General features: G+C 46.1%; 1 protein-coding gene across 1 annotated transcript; it reads right to left on the bottom strand.

Moving 5' to 3' along the window:
• Positions 1-190: 190 nt before the first annotated feature.
• Positions 191-18,338, bottom strand: ywhaba (tyrosine 3-monooxygenase/tryptophan 5-monooxygenase activation protein, beta polypeptide a). Its single transcript, XM_070841618.1, has 7 exons — positions 18,216-18,338; positions 11,829-11,988; positions 8,621-8,761; positions 5,827-5,950; positions 3,921-4,084; positions 3,723-3,818; positions 191-2,709 (listed from the first exon to the last, which is right to left on the bottom strand). The coding sequence occupies exons 2-7, from the start codon at positions 11,979-11,981 to the stop codon at positions 2,653-2,655; spliced, it is 735 nt and encodes a 244-aa protein (XP_070697719.1). The 5' UTR covers positions 11,982-11,988; positions 18,216-18,338; the 3' UTR covers positions 191-2,652.
• Between the last annotated feature and the right edge of the window lie 1,885 nt (positions 18,339-20,223).

The raw sequence follows: 20,223 nt of genomic DNA, 5'->3' as shown, positions 1-20,223 counted from the left end.
CTCACAGGAGTTTGGAAACGAGCGTCCAGCAGCGGTTCGTCTGGGTGGGAGGAGCTCAGACCTTTGGAGGCGTCGATGTGTCTAAAAGCCGTTAATCGTCCTGCGTGTCGTGCACCTTCGCTCAGGAAGCTCAGTGTGAGACCAAGTCAACAAACATGCGGCGTTAACAGGCTGCAATAAACAGAGCAGATTCGGAACTGATAAAACCTTTATTTCACTTTAAATCGTCTTTTACATTTTGTCCTGTTTATAACATGGAAGGTGAAACTAGAGTTGGGTTTTTTTTTTTTTAAAAGACATACACAAATCTAGTATTACGTCAATAACCAGGGTGGGGGAGGGAGGTGCTGAAGGGGATTTCTTCTTTTTTTTGTCGTTTTGTTATTTTTATTGGTGTCCTTATTAAGCTAAGTCTAAATTTTCACAACCACGTGCGCGCTAAGCAATAAAACCGTCACAGAAGCAAACTTTTTTTTTGTTGTTTTTTTGGGTTATTTTTTTTCCTTTTTATTTTAAGCAGAATACTGGTCAGTAAAAACAAAATGATTTGAGATACCAGATATACAGACAGGCTCGGTGCCACATTCACTACTGCATGGGATCATTTTTTCCTTAGAAAGCGGAGAATAACGGCCGTTTTGTTCAGCTAACGAGAAAAAGAGCGGCAGGGAGGATGAATGAGGAATTTTTTTTTTTTTAAACCTTTTTAGACTTCAGTGCATGAAAACGTTTGTCCCCAGCTAAAGAAAACAAAAAAACATTGAGACACGTGACTTTTCTACACCTACAGAGTGGAATGTCGAGGTGGCTGATGGCGAGGTTACTGTGACACTGAGCGAGAGAGAAGTCAGATTAGGTTACGTGTGAAAACGGCGAGCGGCGTCCGACAGGCTGAGGTCAGCTGACGTCTGAAGATTTTAACTCTGTTTAGGATCTTCGTTTGAGCGAGAGGAACCACGAGGACGCTCCTGCGAGGGAAACGCACCGTTAGCGGCTTTTGTTTGCGAACTCTGGGCAGGTGATTGGCTGATCGGCTGCAGGCCGCTCGGCTCAAACCGCACCGATGGCGACGCTCCAAACCGCCGCGTCCTGGTTTGAAACCCAGCGGTGTGAGAGGACGTGAGCGAGGAGGTGGAGAAGTCGCCATCGTGGGGGTTCCCATCAGGCCTCAGCGTGGGCCGGATATAAAGACGCCGTGACGTGAAGCCAAAACGTCTGATGGCAGGCTGCGGTAAACGCCATAAGCTCCGTCCCTCTGCGGACGGCAACGTTTTCCTGTTGTTTTAAGTCGATCTGATGACGCCGATGTTTGTGTTAATTTCTCTGATCTGTTTGGCGGTGTGACGTCATGATTGACAGCTGATCCCAACCCATGATTGATGATGCCACGAGGCCAAGATGGCGGCGGCCGTACGCTCCCGGATATCTTGGCTTCATGGCCATCTTTATCTGCATCGATCCTCTCTGATCGATTACGATTCGTGGACGAGGAAGCAGGAAGTTTGAGCGCCGATCTACAGACAGCACGCCGCACCTCTTGCCGCTGGCGGTAGTTTTACACACTCATGAACCAACGACGGCCGATCGCACCTTTCAGCGACGAGTGGAAACGTTTCCCGTTAACGAGCTTTAACGAACAACATCAATTAACCGTTTAGTTTCCCAAAGGGTGGATTATCAGTTCAGCTCTAAAATGTTTTACAGTTTAAGAAGAGTTTGAGTCGTTGCACAAAGAAAATAACCACAAAAGGGGGCGAGGAGACAAGTTGCCTTCAGGGGCCGACAAAACGCGCCTCAAACGTGGCGACGGAATGTACGATCTTTAGGTTTCTATCGGTTTTCACTCTGAAGTGGGAAAATAAAGGTCGGATTAGAGTCCAGGTCCCGTTAGACGCCGAGGTGAAGTCACGGCGGGTTTTCAGGGTCGTCAGTGTCACAGTGAAGCCTCGTCAGGGGACCCTTCTGTATAAACCTCAGCAGAACCGCACTCTCCCCCCTCCCGGCGGTCACATGGTCGGACCCGGTGGCGGCGTGGAGGAAAAACTAAGCATCACAGTGTTTGTTGAAAATAAACGGACAGTTTAATAACCTTTTGTTGTTTTGTTTAAAGTGGAATAAAACCAGCCATTCGGCAGCACACTAAGAAAAGCCAAAAGAGGAGGAGGGATGACAGCTATGTAGATGCATTAACTCGCTAGAGAGGAAGAGGAGCAGGAGGAGGAGGAAAAGGAGGAGGTACTGAGATGTTAGGAAGGAGGGAGGAGGGAACAGACGGGGCTCTACAGACGGGAGTTTGTTTGGTGGTTCTGGGTAAAAACCGTCCCTGCGTGCGATAAGACTGGGCGGGCCGGCGGGGTCAGTCGGCCGGCCCGCCTCGGAGTGCCGTGGTCGGGGGAGGAGGAGGGGTGACGGAGGGGTGATGGAGTACTTTTGTTACCCCCCTCCTCGTCTTTACTATGAGCTTGTGAAGGTCGGGTTCTATTCATGCTGTTGGTTATACAGAAGGGAGGCGTGAGGAGGTGGGACGAAGGGAATGAACGGGCTGCTTATGAGTACGAAGAGAGGAGGAAGAAGAAGAAGGAGGAGGAGAAAGAGAGATAAAAGGAGGAGGAGGAGGAGGAGAGTGGGGGTGGGTCAACAGTGAAGTGCGCTCTAGTTCTCTCCATCGCCGGCGTCGCCCTCGTCGCCCTGGTTTTCTGATGTCCACAGCTGCAGAGACGAGGAAAACTGCCGTCAGTCCAGAGAGTCGACAGCAATCAGCATCACGTCACATTTAAAGGAGACATTCAGCTACTTTTCAGGCTCATATTTAAATCTAATGGTTCTACTGGAGTGTGTTTACGTCCTGTTAACGTTACTGTGATCTGTCTGAACGCTGCCTTTTAGCTCCCGTCTCTTTAAGACCCCCCCTCCCCACAAAGCCCAGTCTGCTCTGATTGGTCAGCTCCCTGAGCAGGCCCCGCCCACTGACTCCCACATGAGCTCTATTGTCTTTGAAGGGGAAACACGTTAGCATAGCAACATGCTAACGCTCAACAAGGTCACGTGATCAACAGATCATAGAGAGGACGACGTTTCCTCAGTCTGAGTGTTTGTCGACACACAAGTCTGTTAAAAAGACACCAAGAAGTGTATTTAGCATAATAAGTCCTCTTTAAAACTTCTAGAGACTTTTCATTAGACGGCGTTCTACAGTCTGGTTTCTGTACAACAGACCGTTGCTATGGACACATCTGATAGTGAAGCAATAACATTATTTTTAAATCAATAAAATGGTTTTAAAGTCAGTATTTAGAGTCAGAGAGCTGATTAGTATGACGCTGTTTAATAATCAGGGCAGTGAGCAGCGTCACCCTGTCGAGGTTCGTACGTCAACCTTTAGCAAACAGACAAAGGTGGTCGAGTTAAAGGAACATTCTGTTCAAATAAGGCAGCCCGGAGCTTGGAAGTGTGTGTGTCAGAATAAACACTGGACGGGAGCACTGAGGGGGAGAGGGGACGTTAGCCTAGCACTGCTAGCTACACTCACCAAACCGGCGTGATGTGTCTAAACTGATATGAAACCTGCATCATAGACGTGCCGTCAAATCATCCGTTCACTCCAACACATGAACACATGAACACGTGTGCCCCCCCCACACACACACACACAGTACAGAACTCCACTTTAGAAGCTCACACAGGTCGTGTTAGCCGACTCGTGTGTCGGAGGGCAAACTTACAGTCAGGTTGTCCCTTAGTAGCTGCATGATCAGCGTGCTGTCTTTGTACGAGTCCTCGTTCAAGGTGTCGAGCTCGGCGATCGCCTCATCGAAAGCCTGCGGACACAAACACACACACGGGTCATTTACACTGAGATCAGGCTCTCATACTGCTCTGGGTCCTGGTTCAACACTGGAAATGGAGCGTTGCTCCCCCACCTGCTTGGCCAGAGAGCAGGCCTGCTCGGGCGAGTTGAGGATTTCGTAGTAGAAGACGGAGAAGTTGAGGGCCAGGCCCAGCCGGATGGGGTGTGTCGGCTGCATGTCCTTCTTGCTGATGTCGAAGGCTTGCTGGTAGGCCTGCTGAGAGTTCTCCACCGTGTCTGTACACACACACAGAGCTCATATTTACTGTGACCCTGAACACACCTCAGTGAACAAACACCGCCCTCAACACACACCACCAGCATTAGCTACATGCTAATATTAGCATGCTAACATCAGGGCTCTCCAGGACCTCTGTTTCTATAGTGATACTGGATTTAGAGCCTCAGTCACATCACATGAAGCTACTGGGGAAAAAACCTGAATTTACCATAAAAATATTAAAATACAAGCAGCAATAAAAGCCAAAATAAATATTTTATATATATATATATATATAAATGTCCATAATGTAATCATTTCTGATATTGATTTGGAGTCTTTAGGTCACAAAATAGGCAAAATAATATAATTTTATATTGTAATTATAATTTTTCAATCTAATTTTCATTAATTTTGTTCGGTGAGCACAAAGTTAACGATGTTTAATGTATTGAAGCTCCTGCTGACGCCGAAAGGCTCCAACTTCAAACAACTAGATTTTATTTTCCAGGTTTTCTGTCACCATCTCTGCCATCTTAGCTTAGCATGTTAGCATGTGTTAGCACACAGCTGATGCTGAGGGGAATGTGAGTAGTTCTGGTAACCTTGGATACCGTCTCTTAGCAACAGTCTGATTGAGTCCCCCCGTGAACAACGGGAGCTTCAGTGAAAAGACAGAAATAGACGAGCACAGAGTGATGAGATGATCGTCACCTTTTGGAGGCGACAAGAGTGTAATTTTAAAATATCGGTGGCGTGTGAGTCCTTGGTGTGACTAATGTGAACATCACGGCTCACACGGAAGCTTCACGTGTCCTCTGAGCCCTCCGTCTTTACTGAAGAGACACGCGTGATGAAAAATGTCATCTCATGTCAACATCCTACAACATGAAGCTGCTTCTTAGCGTATTTACAGATGCTTTAGGAACAAACCAAGTCAAGAAACAGCTCTTAAAAAAGGTACAGTCCGTATATTTTTACCGCTTTAAAATGCTGTCAGACCTTTCGATGGGTAACTGAAGCAGTTTGGTCTTTATCTTAGCTTCAAAGCCACCAGACTACATTCACAAAAACAGTAACTTCACCTCAATGAACACAGGAGTTCTGTGCTACCGCGGCCTCCATCTGTGCACCAACGTATTAATTTAGGATCCAAGCTAACCGTTTAAAAACACCAAAGTCACAACAACAACGTGAGCAAACTAACTGATCAAGACAGCATTAGATCAGCAACTCCTGTGTTCTGTGAGGTAAAAATACTGTTTTTGTGAATGGAGTCTGGTACCTTTGAAACAAGCAAACAGAGCAGTATGGCTTCAGTTGCCCTCTAAAGGACTCTGATGGTGATGTAACGCTGCTCTGCGTCGACCACCATCGACTGTAGGTGATACACTGACTATGGAGAAGGAGCTCAGATAACCACACTGCTGATAATACGGACTGTCCCTTTACTGCTCCCCTGATCTCCAGGGTGTACCGTTGGCACAGTAGGATCACTAACTAAAAATGGAGCTTGTAGCAAACATTAAACAGGTTAACTCTCAGAGTAAATATTGTTTTTTAATAAACACAACTGAGGAAGACGGCAAACAGCAGCTGACTTTTATTTGAACAATAAAATGGACACTCTGCTCAGTAAGTCCGGCTCTAATCTTCCTGCTGCTCCTTTAATAAAACCTTCTTTCTTTCCCCAACACAATCAGAGCGCAAGAGCAACAACAAAAGTTGGTAATTTAACGGCTCAACGGCTGATACTCACCCTTCTTCGAGTCCCCGGAGGCCACCTCTGACAGGTATCTGAAGTAGTCTCCTTTCATTTTGAGGTAGAACACCTTGCTCTCCGCCTGAGATGCGTTGACGATGAGGAATTTGTCGAGCAGACCCTGAAACAGACACGACCAGAAGGTTTCAGTCAGCTGATTTTACAGAAAATATAAAAACTATGAACCAACATGTGTTTCCTGGTGATTTAGGAACATTTTCTGCTCCGACGCTCATCTCTACTGGCTCAGCTGTTGCCGTGACGCCCACTCAGCGTGACAAACAGTCAGAGGATTAACACGCCTACCAACAGGGCAAACACAGGCTTCACTCTCGGCAGCCGGCAGTGTGCCGACAGTGGGCCTGCAGTGTGCCGACAGTCGGCCCACTGCAGGCCCTCAGTCGGCACACTGCAGGCCCTCAGTCGCCACACTGTTGGCCCACTGCAGGCCCTCAGTCGGCCCACTGCAGGCCCTCAGTCGGCCCACTGCAGGCCCTCAGTCGGCCCACTGCAGGCCCTCAGTCGGCCCACTGCAGGCCCTCAGTCGCCACACTGCAGGCCCTCAGTCGCCACACTGTTGGCCCACTGCAGGCCCTCAGTCGGCCCACTGCAGGCCCTCAGTCGGCCCACTGCAGGCCCTCAGTCGGCCCACTGCAGGCCCTCAGTCGGCCCACTGCAGGCCCTCAGTCGGCACACTGCAGGCCCTCAGTCGGCACACTGCAGGCCCTCAGTCGCCACACTGTTGGCCCACTGCAGGCCCTCAGTCAGCCCACTGCAGGCCCTCAGTCGGCCCACTGCAGGCCCTCAGTCGGCCCACTGCAGGCCCTCAGTCGCCACACTGTTGGCCCACTGCAGGCCCTCAGTCAGCCCACTGCAGGCCCTCAGTCGGCACACTGTTGGCACACTGCAGGCCCTCAGTCGGCACACTGTTGGCACACTGCAGGCCCTCAGTCGGCCCACTGCAGGCCCACTGTTGGCACACTGCAGGCCCTCAGTCGGCACACTGTTGGCACACTGCAGGCCCTCAGTCGGCACACTGTTGGCACACTGCAGGCCCTCAGTCGGCACACTGCAGGCCCACTGTTGGCACACTGCAGGCCCTCAGTCGGCACACTGTTGGCACACTGCAGGCCCTCAGTCGGCACACTGTTGGCACACTGCAGGCCCTCAGACGGCACACTGCAGGCCCACAGTTGGCCCACCTACTCTGGTTGTTCCTGAGACCAGGTTTCTGTCATATTCAGCAGCACTGAGACCAGTTTGAATGCAGTTTTTATTTCCTGCTACACATAACAGCTTCTCCTCTGCTTACAGTTTTGCTGATCGTCTAATTAGCTGGTGAGATCTTCTAGGTCAGGGTTACCACCGCGTTCCTCTTCCAGGCTTCCTGCTGCTTTAAGGACAGCATGTCTCCACCCGTCCTTCCCTCCCTTCATTCCTACAGCATCACATCACTGCAGCGGCTCCCAGTTTGACCTTGAAGATATTATTAGCCGTCTGCTCCGGCCCCACACATCTCGGTCTGCTTCGACCTTGATCAGTTTCTGTTCTAACCTCGTCAGGACCCGGCGACGTGAGGGTTCACGACGCCTGTTTTAATGCCAACTTTGAGCTCCAGACTTGAGCAGCTGAGTGAGACTTTCAGGACATTTTCAGGCACAAATATTCAGCTTTACTTCAGCCGCTGCTGAGCTGATCCCTACAGAGATGGACCAGGAAGATCCTTTAGGTTTAACCAACATCCAACAGGATGTTACGTCGCTCTCTTCACACTCAGACTGGATTCACAAAAACACCATTCTACCTCCGAGCTGCTGGTCTACTGCTGCACAGGAACTTTTAATACTATTTAACTGATGGTATCAATCAGTGAAAACTCATGCGGTCGGTTTACTATTTAACCTGTTAAATAGTAAACTATCCATGACGCTACCACGGCGTCTACATGTATCAGCAAGTCAAGTCAAGTTTAATGGTTAAAACTGTTTTTTATCCTTAATGATATTAATCAGTAATCTGAAGTCTGACATGAGGAAGAAAGTCATGAAGAAACCTGGATCATAACTGTTCTCTGCTTTATAGTTCATACGTGGTCTTACGTGGCAGAGAGGGCGCCGCCGCCAGTCCACCGCCGCCGGGCTGCAGACGTTACGTGTTCAGTGTTCTGACATTCAAATTAAACTCCGAACAGATTTCAGCAACGATTAAACGTTCAGGCCTTTTAGTGCAGGCTGACAGCGCTCAGTCTAAACAGATTTTCAGACTATTTAACATTGGTCAGCCATTATGTCTCTACGACACTGTTGCTGCGGACGGCGTCTGATGGCAGAAGCAATACCACCATCTTTAAATCAATAAATTCACTTTTAAGTCAGCATTTTGTGTCCGACTGTTGATTTCTTCAGTGTGAAGTCATCTAATTAGCGGGATAACATACGGCGAGTGTCCTGCCTCCCCGTCAGGGTCGCTCGCCGTACACTATCCCCCAATTAAGGCCTTTCATTAGTTAATGTGAATTTCCCAAGTCTTTTTTTTTTAAATCTACACACACACACACACACACACACACACAGTGTGTCTATAGGCGACTTCACATGACTCGTGTTGCAGCGTGAAAACACAAACTGAAGCGCAGCGCTCAGACACAGACCAGAGAAAAATTAAAGCTTTGTTTGACGGCATGAACAGCTGCCAGCAACATGACGACCGTCGCCACGAGTAACGCCATGTGACCTCATGAAGATCAGCTCTTTATACCCCGGTCCCGCCCCCCAGCCACCCCGCTGCGTACCAGCACGTCGTGGCAGATTTCTTGGAGTTCAGACTCGATCTTGACGCGGTAGTCGCGAGCCATCTGCTGTTTCTTCTCGTTCCCCTCCGTCTTCTGCTCGATGCTGGAGATGACGCGCCAGGATGAACGGCGGGCCCCCACCTAACGCCAGAAAACAACAATCACCATTAAAACACATTAAAACACGACATCTGTACACAAGAACACAGATTCATGATTAAAACCACCGTTATACACTTCAGATCAAATAATATAGAAAAACAATATTGTAAAATTATCAAAAACTTGAGGGAATTGTGGTCTAATGATGCTGAAATTATTTAAATCATCCACAAATAAACATACAAAAAATATAATAAGTAATTATTTGTTTTTACTCAGTAAATGTCATTTTCTTTGACTCTGAATGAGTCTTTGCTGCACGGTAATTCATTTCTTCTATCAACGTACTTGTATCCTTTTAAATGTGCAAATTAACTAAGATCTTGATCTGTAAACCCAAATCCGAAGCGTCCAAACGTGAGATAAGTGTGATTTATTATGAGATTACAGCATCCTGACTTATACCTGCCCCCTGGTTACACCTCACATGAAAACATTCAACACAAGGCACTGAGCGCTGACGAGCTTTAAAAAAATAAACCTAACAGATAAATGGAGCAGCAGCAGTGATGCTGGAAAACCTGAGGCTGCTGTTACATAATTTGTGCTTTTGTAGAAAAACTGTAAAAATCTTCATGAAAAACAAACAAAAACACTAAATTAGAGGAGCAGAGCACACGTCACATAAACTGTCACTGCCTGTCACTAAACACTATCAAGAACCAGATCAGACGGTTCAGTACGATGCAGCACAGGATGTGATCGGTGACGGCGTGCAGGTTACATCTGAAGGCCTCAAGCCATCGCAGTGTTACCATGGAAACATCTGGCAGAAAAGACACCCCGACGTCTGTTCGATCCCCATCCTGAAATCAGTCTGTAAAGAAGCGTCCTCTGATTGGTCGGTATCAGTCTATAAAGAAGCGTCCTCTGATTGGTCGGTATCAGTCTGTGTAAAGAAGCGTCCTCTGATTGGTCGGTATCAGTCTGTGTAAAGAAGCGTCCTCTGATTGGTCGGTATCAGTCTGTATAAAGAAGCGTCCTCTGATTGGTCGGTATCAGTCTGTATAAAGAAGCGTCCTCTGATTGGTCGGTATCAGTCAGTGTAAAGAAGCGTCCTCTGATTGGTCGGTATCAGTCTGTAAAGAGTGTCGGTGTCCTCTGGGGCTGAACAGTGAAGCCGATGCTGAAGAGCCTTAAAGCTGCATCCTCTCTAGTGTCCAGCAGGGGGCGACTCCACCGGCTCCAAACAGAAGTCTGACTGGATGGAAGTCAATGAGGAAATGAGCCGACTTCTCTCCTGATTTATCAGCTCAGTGAACAGTTTCTGCTCTCAGTCTCTAGTTTACTGTCTTCTTCAGCACAGCAGGATGTTCATTTAGTCAGTTATGGTCCATTTAGAGGAAGATACACCAGGAAGGGGGGGCCTTTAGGGCGGGGCTACCTGCTCACTGACCAATCAGAGGAGGCCTTTGTGGAACTAATGTCACTTCTGGCTCCAAAAAAAACCAGGATGGCGACGCCCATAAAACCAAAGTCAGGGCTTCAAAATGGCGGTACACTAACCAACGTCACGGTGGCCACGCCCACCTCTGTTATACAGTCTGTGCCTGAGATGCACCGTAACGGTTCAACACCTCCACCGGGAAGATGGATCCGGCTCAAGAACAAGCTTCTGGCGTTGGCAGCGTCTGTGGTCTCCGAGTCTGGCTACAGTTGTACCAACATATTGTGGGACAGTCTTTTGGCAATGCAGACGGTGTTTTAGGCGACGACCAGTTTGCTGTAATGACGTTTATTACACGGCTTTGTTGAACACTGGATCCAGTTTGGTCAATCACATCGTTCTACCATCAGTTACGCAGAAATAACAGACTGTTTCTTTGGACGCTGTTCTGACAGCAGGAGCAAGAAAAATCATCTTTAAATCTACATTATATGTCAAATGATGGATTTCCTCATTACACAGTCACGTAATAAGCAGGATGAACTCAGAGCGTTATTACTAAACGAACCCCTTCAGGGTGTCTGAAGACCTTCACATCCTGAGTCACTCTGTCAGGGTTCGTTTTGAAATAACGAAGCAGCCCCTGATCCCAGGTGAACTGCAGCTGTTCAACGCATTCAGAGGGAATTTTTAATCCTCAGTGTCTCTTTTCAACAGATCGGCACTCAGTCAGTCGTTAACGTTACAGATCTGATCAGGTTTGAAATATTTAAGATATTAACGTTAATGAGTGTTTATCAGAACCAGGGTCTAACCAGCCAAACGACCTTCATTTGGCTTTTTACAGTACAGAGTACAGAGTCTGGTCATTTAACCATAAAGAACGCCAACCTGTAAACTTCATTTATAGCTTTAACTTGTCAATTTCAGTTTGTCATTATAAGTTTTCTGTGGCAGGTTGGTTAAGTTTAGGCAAAAAAAACTACTTGGTTTAAGAAAAGTTAAGTCTTGATTGTTAAACAGAACATTAAATAAAATGTTAACACTCTTTTCTGTTTAACTTTTAGCAGAAAACGTAAAATATCTGAACCCTCTTGCTCCCCCGTCCTCGCCGATCTAATCGCCCATCAATGATGTCAAGTAACCACAACGATCGCACAGCGCTGTTCTATATCGCCCCCTTGAATAACCACACAGACAGGCTGAAAATTCACCTGTACAACTGCTGATTTAAGAGTTAAATCTATGAAAGTCCATGATTTCCTTTTCACAGTAAAGTCTAAAACAAAAGTTAAAAATAACCAAAGTGAAAACAAGTCAAATGTAAAATTCCCAGACTTTTCCATGATCTATAAATAACAATTATCTCCAATCGGAAACAACTCGAGGAATAAAATTACTAATAATGGTTTGGTGATTTTATTAAAAATAAGTCACAAAATATCCTAATTTCCCTTGACCCTGATAATTTATTAAACTCCCTGACTTTCCCTGTGTGGAACGGACTGTCCTTACTTCACGTTCACACGCGTGTCATGGTATCAGGATCGTATTGAACGATCAACATGAGCTCCGTGAGCCGACCGCAGAGCTTCACCTCCAGCAGCTACAGATTAGGGGGGAAACAGAAGTGTTCGAGTCGCTAAATGGATGCCATACCACGTTCTTGTAGGCGACAGAGAGCAGGTTGCGCTCCTCGTTGCTGAGCTCCAAGCCCTGCTCCGTCACGGCCTTCATGGCAGCCGCCATGTCGTCGTAGCGCTCGGCCTGCTCTGCCAGCTTGGCTTTCTGCACCAGGTCGTTCTTATCCATTTTTAGGCTGCAGGGAGAAGAACAGCAGACAGAAAGACGGTTAACATTTGGACTTCAGCTGGAAAATAAAAAAATAAGGAAGCAGAAGAGCAGAGAGGCGATGAGACAGAGAGCGCAAAATCTGCAGACCATGATGTCGGTGACGCCTGACTGAGGAGAGACGTAACCAGGAGAGAAAAAACCACCAGGACGAAACCAAAAAAAGATCAAACATTTATAACGATGCTTAAAGGAGAACTCAAACTATTTTCTACATGTCCTGGTGTCTAATTGACTGGTAGGTACCATAAGTGTTGGAACTGGTCCAGTAGATCACCTCAGCCAGCAGCCACCAAACAGGCTGCAATGTCAGAGAGCGATATAACGTCTGTTTGTGGTTAAACCAAAAGGATCTTCCAGGTCTCTCTCTGTAGGGATCCTTTCCATGATGCTGTCACACACTTAGAATAACACTCTGAGCCTGTCAGTGGATCAAACAAGCTCTTTTAGTGGACCTACTGTGATCAGGTGCAGTTGTCCCAAAGGATCACGTTGCAGCCATTGCAGCCCGTTTGGTGTCTGCTGGCTGAGGTGATCTACTGGACCAGTTCCAACACTTTTACTACCAACCAGTCACTCAGACACCAGGATGTGGACACAGAGGGCCCAGGGGGAGAAAATAAAACGCACAGCTATCCTCCGACTGTTTCATAATCAAATCTCTGACAGTTTAGTAATTAGCTTTTGACAAACTAGTACTGATTGGATAATATCACACTCATAAGTTATAATTATAATATACCAGCAAAGACCAAACACTGCCAACAACCCTTTCAGTCCCAGCGAAGTGGATGCTCCCAGATATTTCATCCTCGAGGGCTTTCAGCTCTCCAGATGAATCTGTAGGTCTAAGTAGGCCACAGCCTCGCCTCCATCTCCTTTATGTCTGTGCACCACACTACCAACGCTCCAGCTTTCACTGACTGACTATGCTCATCTAATTTACTGGATTATCTTGTAAATGCCTTATTTCTACATTTGAATGCTAACACACCCACACCTGAAACCAGCTTTACCCTCACATCACTAACAGGTCTGATCACTTAGATGTTCAGCCTGGTGCGCCCCCCCACCTTTAAACAGAGGGAAATTAAGACGCCCCCTTGTTGTGTTCGAGTGTCCTTGAAGCTTACCTGACCTCCGACCTCCCTGAGGAAGGAGGGGGGTGAGGGAAGGATTTCCAATGGGGTGGGGGCAGAAGTGGTATACGTCACGATAAATACAACAGATTTTCCTCTAACAGCTCAGTTTTTACATTTAAAAGGAGTCCATTTAAACCTGAGTCCCATCTGTACAGGGGATACCAGACTCCATTCACAAAAACAGATATCTGAAATCACAGAACACAGAAGTTGGTGATCTAATAGTTATGACTTTAGTGTTTTAATATGTTAGTCTGAGTCTCAACCAATCCTTCGAAAAGCACCAAAGTCACACAATAACATAAACAGACAACTTCTCGAGGCCGCGGCAGAGCAGCAGCTCCTGTGTCCTGTTCTCTAAAATCCCTGTTTTAGTGAATGTAGTCTGGTGTGTGTGCTGTTTGTGGTTAAACCAAAAGGATCTTCCAGGTCTCTCTCTGTAGGGATCCTTTCCATGATGCTGTCACACACTTAGAATAACACTCTGAGCCTGTCAGTGGATCAAACAAGCTCTTTTAGTGGACCTACTGTGATCAGGTGCAGTTGTCCCAAAGGATCACGTTGCAGCCATTGCAGCCCGTTTGGTGGCTGCTGGCTGAGGTGATCTACTGGACCAGTTCCAACACTTTTACTACCTACCAGTCACTCAGACACCAGGATGTGGACAGAGAGGAGCCACGGTTTAAAACACCAGAGTTCTCCTTTAACCACAACTATTCCAATGAGCATCCAGTCTGACCTGAGCTGTTCAGTGTTGCCATGGAAACCAAATTCTGATCCAATGCAATAATCACTACTGTGATTGACAGAAAAATCTAAAAACGGCAGCAAGTAACTCCAGTTAGTCCACGAAGAACATTCAGGCTGCGGTCTGAACGCCTTTTCAGCATAATACGGTTGATCGATCAACAGATCAAGAGGAGGCAGCACCAGATCTGATTTGTGGGACAAATATTCAGCCCCCTTCAACATCTAGTTCCTGCGTGGATTAGGCTTTCTGTGTGAACGGCTCTCATGCTGAAAAATAAACCTCCTCGGTCTAAAAACACTGTCCGCAGCACGGTTTACTCCTGGACGGAAGCAGGACCACCATCGGGCTTCATGCTGATGTGGTCAAGACTCGTCCATTTTGTTTCACCGTCTTACCACGCCGTCACACCAACACAACTCTACTTCTCCATTAGTTTAGTATTCCTCTTTCGTTTTGAATCTGTACAATTAGTTTTTAAAGTGGTTTGATATTTTAACACCTTTTTTTTTTTAAAATACTTAGCTTTAGGTTTTTTGTTTTAAATATGGGGCGTTTGTCAGGAGTGTCCAGAGGAGGATTTAGGACCTCCTGTGAAAAAATTAAGTCCCAACTTTATTCTCAAAATTCAAATTGCAATTTTTTTACACATCACTAAGTAATAATAAAAACTAAGATTCTTTGAGAGTTGTGGGACTCGTGTCCTAAGTCACACCACAGCTTTTCTCTCTTGGCACCATGATCCTAGACGTGGACAGATTGGCAACTTGACATCAATATATTAGACTTTGCTACAGCCTTAATTAAAACTTTACACAAAAGGTTGTAAATAAAATAATTAAATATGATTAAGTATCTTATTTCTTGAGTTTATAATTCAAAATGTGATACAAATTTGCTTCTGTGCGCTCATGTTATGTTACCCTCTCAGGTGAGCTAGGCTTCTCAAACGAGCATTAAGATTTGTGGATTTTTTCCTTTGAGGTTTGTTCTACACTTATATTTTCTGACTGAATTTACAGAAAACGTGCCCCATGACGTTTATCCAGGTGGGAGATTTTGGTCAAGTTTTTCCTTTGATTTTACTGAACTCAGAGGATATTTGAGGCAATAAACCCACAGAAAAATGATGAACTTCATATTTCAACGGTTTTGTTCCGTTTTGAAAAACATCAAGGGCGCCTCGTGAGCTTCACTCCAACGCCACCAGATGGCGCCGCGGCAGCTAACACCCCTTAAAGCGGCCGTCTGCTGGTGACCTTCAAAACAGGCGATTAATTGTGGCTTTGAGGTCGATTTTATTCAGAGCTGCAGTGATCAGTCTATTCGATTGACGGAAAACGAATAAGCAAATAGTTTATAATAATTTCAGTTATTTTTCAAGCAAAAATTCCCAAAACCTGGTTGTTTCATTTGATGGCGTCGCTGTGGGCTCTGGGATATAACCAGACATTTTTACTGTTCCGTAATGTTTCACCAAGCTAATAATTAGTCAATGTATGCAGAAAATAAATGTAATATTTGGTAACAAAAAAAATCTTTAGATGCAGTCAGTGTCACTTATTTGTGCAGAACTTCATCGTAATAAATAAAAAAAACTCTATAGAAGTTGAATTTCCATGACCTGTAAATGTAACATGACATAAAAAAAACCCCAAAAAGCTTTAGATCAGAGGTCTCAGACTGGTCCACTGGGAGAATGAGAACATCCGTAAAACCAGAAAAAACCCAGAAGAAGAAAATCCTGATGTTAAAAACAAATATTGATGATTGATTGAATATAGATGCACAAGTTTCCAGGACCTGCCCCAGTGATTTATCAAAATTCCCCACTTTGCCTGTCTGGAATGGACTTTTCTGTATTCCATGATTTTCCAGGACCTGTGGGCACCCTGGCAGCAAACGGTCAGGTGTGAATCACACCTGAGTAGAAAACTAAGAACTCTGATGCTCACGCCACCCTCCCAGACTTCCTGTGGTGTGTAGAGTCATTTCAGGCCTCCTAGCTGGGAGCGCCGGATCATAAAATCAATTATCTGCTGATATTGAGTGCAATTCGTTTGCCAAGAAACTGAACGGTGAGGCCATTAGTGTATGGGACCATTACAAATTCAAATTTCCTGCATTAAAAAGGGACATCAGATTGTTTTGTACCAGCAGAACCCACAACATCAGCATCACTGTGAGGGAGTTTAATCACATTACACGCATTAATAATACATACAAATCAATAGACAAGACACTTTGATTTAGTATTGAAACAAATGAGTTCTAATAATTATGATGAGATCTTAAATATCAGTAGACAAACTCCATCCGTATTTTAATAAGTGATTAATCATTTCAGTCACTTAAAGACTCAATATTTGCCTTCTGTGACACTATACCAATTATATTTGAATATTTCACCTGGGCGACAAAACATTACAATCAATAATAAATCAACTTTGGTTCTGCAAATTTGTCAAGGGCATTTAACAAAATGATCGTTTTATTTAGTACTGGGACGCTACGCTCATGAAAGAGCTCTTGATTGTAATAAAGGGAAGGTTTGCTTTAATGGATTTCACTGCTGACAACATTTTAAATTAACTAGGCATTATTTTAGTTGTCAGACGTCATCTTCCCATTGGCTGATCGTCTCAGGTGGATTTATTACCTGTCGGTTTATTCAGACATTAACACACATCCTCTGTGGTCTATGCCTGGTCAGCGGTTTCCAGATTTACCCCCCCCCCCTCTTTTTTTTTTTTTTTTTTTTAATATTGTTCATCTTAGATTTTTTCATATTCTGTCTTGTAAGTATTTGTATTTTGTTTCTATTCTATATTCATGTTTTTTAAACTTCTCATGTTTATTGAATGCACCAATATAAGAAGGCAATGCCCTTTAATAATCAAAAGTTATTGGGCGAGAAATCAGTTCCTGATTCTGATTGAATAATTAAATCCCAGTAAAGGTGTCACCTTTTAGGAGGTGGTTTATTAAATAAAGCAGTGAGGTGATGTGACATTAAACAGGACAGGCAGGATAATAAATGTGTTGACAGCAGAGGAGCTCTGACCTGCTGTCACTTCCACCTCAGAGGCTAATCTGCCTCATTTTAGCACATTTTAGCATCCTCGTGTTAGCATTTAGCTCTGGGGGGCAAAGCCACTGATTGACGGTTAAAGGAGCATTAATGCAGCGTTAGTCAGCCGCCGCAGCCTCCCGCACTTCGGCTAAAATTTATCCAACTGGGCCTCGAGTCGTCGGTGAGCTCCAGTCATCTGGCACGGCCCCAACACGCTCCACGTTAGCGGCGCTGCTACCAACCCGCCCGGCTACCTGTCCAGGTTAAGGCGCTCCTCAGAGAGAAAGACCGTCTGAAAAGCATCGCCCCGGGATTCGTGTCGACATGGGGGCTGTAAAAGCAGCCTCCCTGGCCGGCAGGACCCGGGCCGTGGCGCCGCTCGGCCTGCTAACAGCTACGCCCTCCTTGTCGCATTCCCCTGCGGAATTTTAAGATGGAGAGATAGATTACCGCCAGCTAGCATGCTAACTGCTAACTGAACAGTTAGCTTAGCTGAGATCGGGACTGACCCACTTCAGCGCCGACAACGAGCAGCGGGGCCCGGACAGTTACAGGGTTAAATACCGCGTCTGTTCCGTGTCTCCGCGGTGCTCCGGCGGTTAAACTTGTCGAAAGAAACCGTTCAAATAGCCGCGTTTGAGGGGAAACTCCCGGGAACATGGAGGGTGTGTTAACGTTGGCTTCCACACCGCCTCAGTCCGCCATGACAGAGCTAAACACCGCGCTAATGACGCTGTTCGCTCCTCTCTCAGGTCTGCGGATAACGGGGGCACATTGTCGGTTGTCCCCGTGTGGCAGCGGCTCGGTACCAGCTTCAGGTTACCCGCCGAGCCGTGCACATAGCGGGGCTCTAAGATGTCCGTGCTGCCGTAGCGGCGGCCCGGGCTCGGCTGCTAAGCTGTCAAAATGGCCAAACTCGGGTGCTGCTTCTCCCCCCCGCACGGTCACCGCGCACCACGCACGGCATCGACCGGAGTCTGGGCCTTCACAATCACCGACCTGCGGCACCCCCAGCAGCACAAAGACCACCGGCGAGCTCCCGCCTGCTGTTTTATGGGTTATTTCTGCCTGCTATTCAGCCACAAGTCTCGGCCTAAATTCTCGCACCCAGCCCCAAACCACAATAGGCACCTTCCGCCGCAGAGGCAGGCCGAAGCCGCCGCCCCCCCCCCGGAGCACCCCCCTCAGCCTGAATACAGCACAATAACCGAGTGATATACAGGTGAACTCACATTTAGAGCGTACTAGGAGTCCGGATTTTATTCTCTGAACGATGGGAGTTTATCAAGCCGTCCTCCGCTCGCTGCTCAGGGTATTCAGGGCAGTACCACTTCCGCCTGCTCTGACACTTCCGCTTCCTCTAAACCCCACCCCTCCCCCCGCCAGTATCCATGGTAACCGCGCCAGGGGGTTTCCTGAGCATCTTGCGAGGGGCTTTGACGTCAGGAGGACCATGGCAACCGCTACAGGATGACGTGCGCCGGTATCCACGGCAACTGTCTCCATGAGGCCGCTGCTGTCGTATCTGAGTTCACCATCTAGTCAGCTGACACAGCGGCGCGTGGGTGACACACTGCCTTTATACGGGAGATCACACGTTATTACAAGCTCCACACACACCTGAAACACACACACACACACCTGAAACACACACACACACACTTGAAACGCACACCCACACCTGAAACACACACACACCTGAAACACAACTGAAATACACACACACACACACACACACACACACACACACACACACACACACACACACCTGAACTACACTTGAAACACATACACCAACACCTGAAACATAAATACACACACCTGAAACACACACACAAACACCTGAAACACACACACCTGAAATACAAACACCTGAAACACACACACACACACCTGAAACACACACACAAACACCTGAAACACACACTCCACCAACAGTCACTCTCGTTGACTCGTCGACTCCTGGGGGCCTCATCGGCCTCAAGTAGTTTCATACAGTGATCAATACAGTCATATCAATAAAGAATCAGTTATTTTCATTTTAGATGAATCCATTAGTCCTTTTCTCGACTAATTGATTAGTTGTTTGATCCATGGAATGTCAGCAAATATAGAAAGAAGTCGATCGGTGTTCCTGAAAGCCCGACATCCCCAGAAATACTCAGTTTACTGTCACAGACAATATTCACACTTTACGCTCTTTTCAAAACATTTAATTGTTGGTGATCAATTCATAGACAACTAATCTTCTAATTGATTAATCGTTGCAGCTCTAATTTGCGTCGTTGAACAAAATGTACATTCATATAATACTTCCTGTGTCCGACATACATGGAATTTGTGTACATTCATGGCTGTTTTTGTGATGAAGTTCCTCTGTGTCTTGGGGGGGGGGGCAATTATTATTATTATTGTTACCGTGGCAACACAAAAGAAAACAACAAAAGGAAACTCCTTAAACAGCTTCTCTATTTGATTTATTTACTCATTTATGTAGACGTCTGAGCACCACATGAATATCTGAACCTGTTTGTAAGGCGGTCGGCCTGACATCTGTCCGTCTGTCAGTTTGAGCCCCGACAGGAAAAGACAGGAAACAGTGAGTGAACGTCTTCGATAGCTGCTGAAGTATTTCAGTCAGAAATACCTGGAACTGGGTGGAACCTGATCAATGATCATGATAGTAATGATAAAATAAGCAGACTGGAGGCTAACCATAGTAAAAATAATAATAATAATAATAATAATAATAATAACTGTTGGCATGTTTGAGTGATAACGAACCACTTCAACACTTTTAAATATTAGTGTTTGTGATCCCAGAGCTGTTACTGTGTTTATCAGCAGCAGTTTGAGAATCACCGTTATCTACGTTAACGTGTCGACCTGTGACCTCTAATGTTAGCTAGCATTGGCTACACAAACTGGAAATTAGCCACAGCCTTTCACCACAGTTAGCTGGAGGCTAAACTATTAGCATCAGCACAGCTAAAACTACATAAACATGAACATCAGTTAGCTGGAGGCTAAACTATTAGCATCAACGCAGCTAAAACTACATAAACATGAACTTCAGTTAGCCGCAGCAGCAAAGCTTTAGCTAACGTTACAGTTAGCAGGAGGCTAAACTATTAGCATCATCCAACATGGCCGCTCCTCTCCTGCAGGAACATGAAGGCAGCAGCTTCATGATGAGCTTCTGTTCTTCTTCTCTTCATCTCACTACAGCATGATGATCAG

Source organism: Pempheris klunzingeri, chromosome 2 (assembly GCF_042242105.1).
Source record: "Pempheris klunzingeri isolate RE-2024b chromosome 2, fPemKlu1.hap1, whole genome shotgun sequence".
NCBI classification, from domain to species: Eukaryota; Metazoa; Chordata; class Actinopteri; order Acropomatiformes; family Pempheridae; genus Pempheris; species Pempheris klunzingeri.
This window is presented reverse-complemented; position numbering and strand designations above follow the sequence as displayed.

What these genes read in the sequence shown, in the direction of transcription:
- ywhaba (XM_070841618.1), bottom strand. Translation starts at nt 11,981, where the DNA reads ATGGATAAGAACGACCTGGTGCAGAAAGCCAAGCTGGCAGAGCAGGCC. An exon ending in CTGTCGCCTACAAGAACGTG is followed by an intron (nt 8,762 to 11,828) that starts GTATGGCATCCA and finishes TTCTGGCGTTAG; the next exon opens with GTGGGGGCCCGCCGTTCATC. An exon ending in TACTAAGGGACAACCTGACT is followed by an intron (nt 2,710 to 3,722) that starts GTAAGTTTGCCC and finishes TCGTCTCTGCAG; the next exon opens with CTGTGGACATCAGAAAACCA.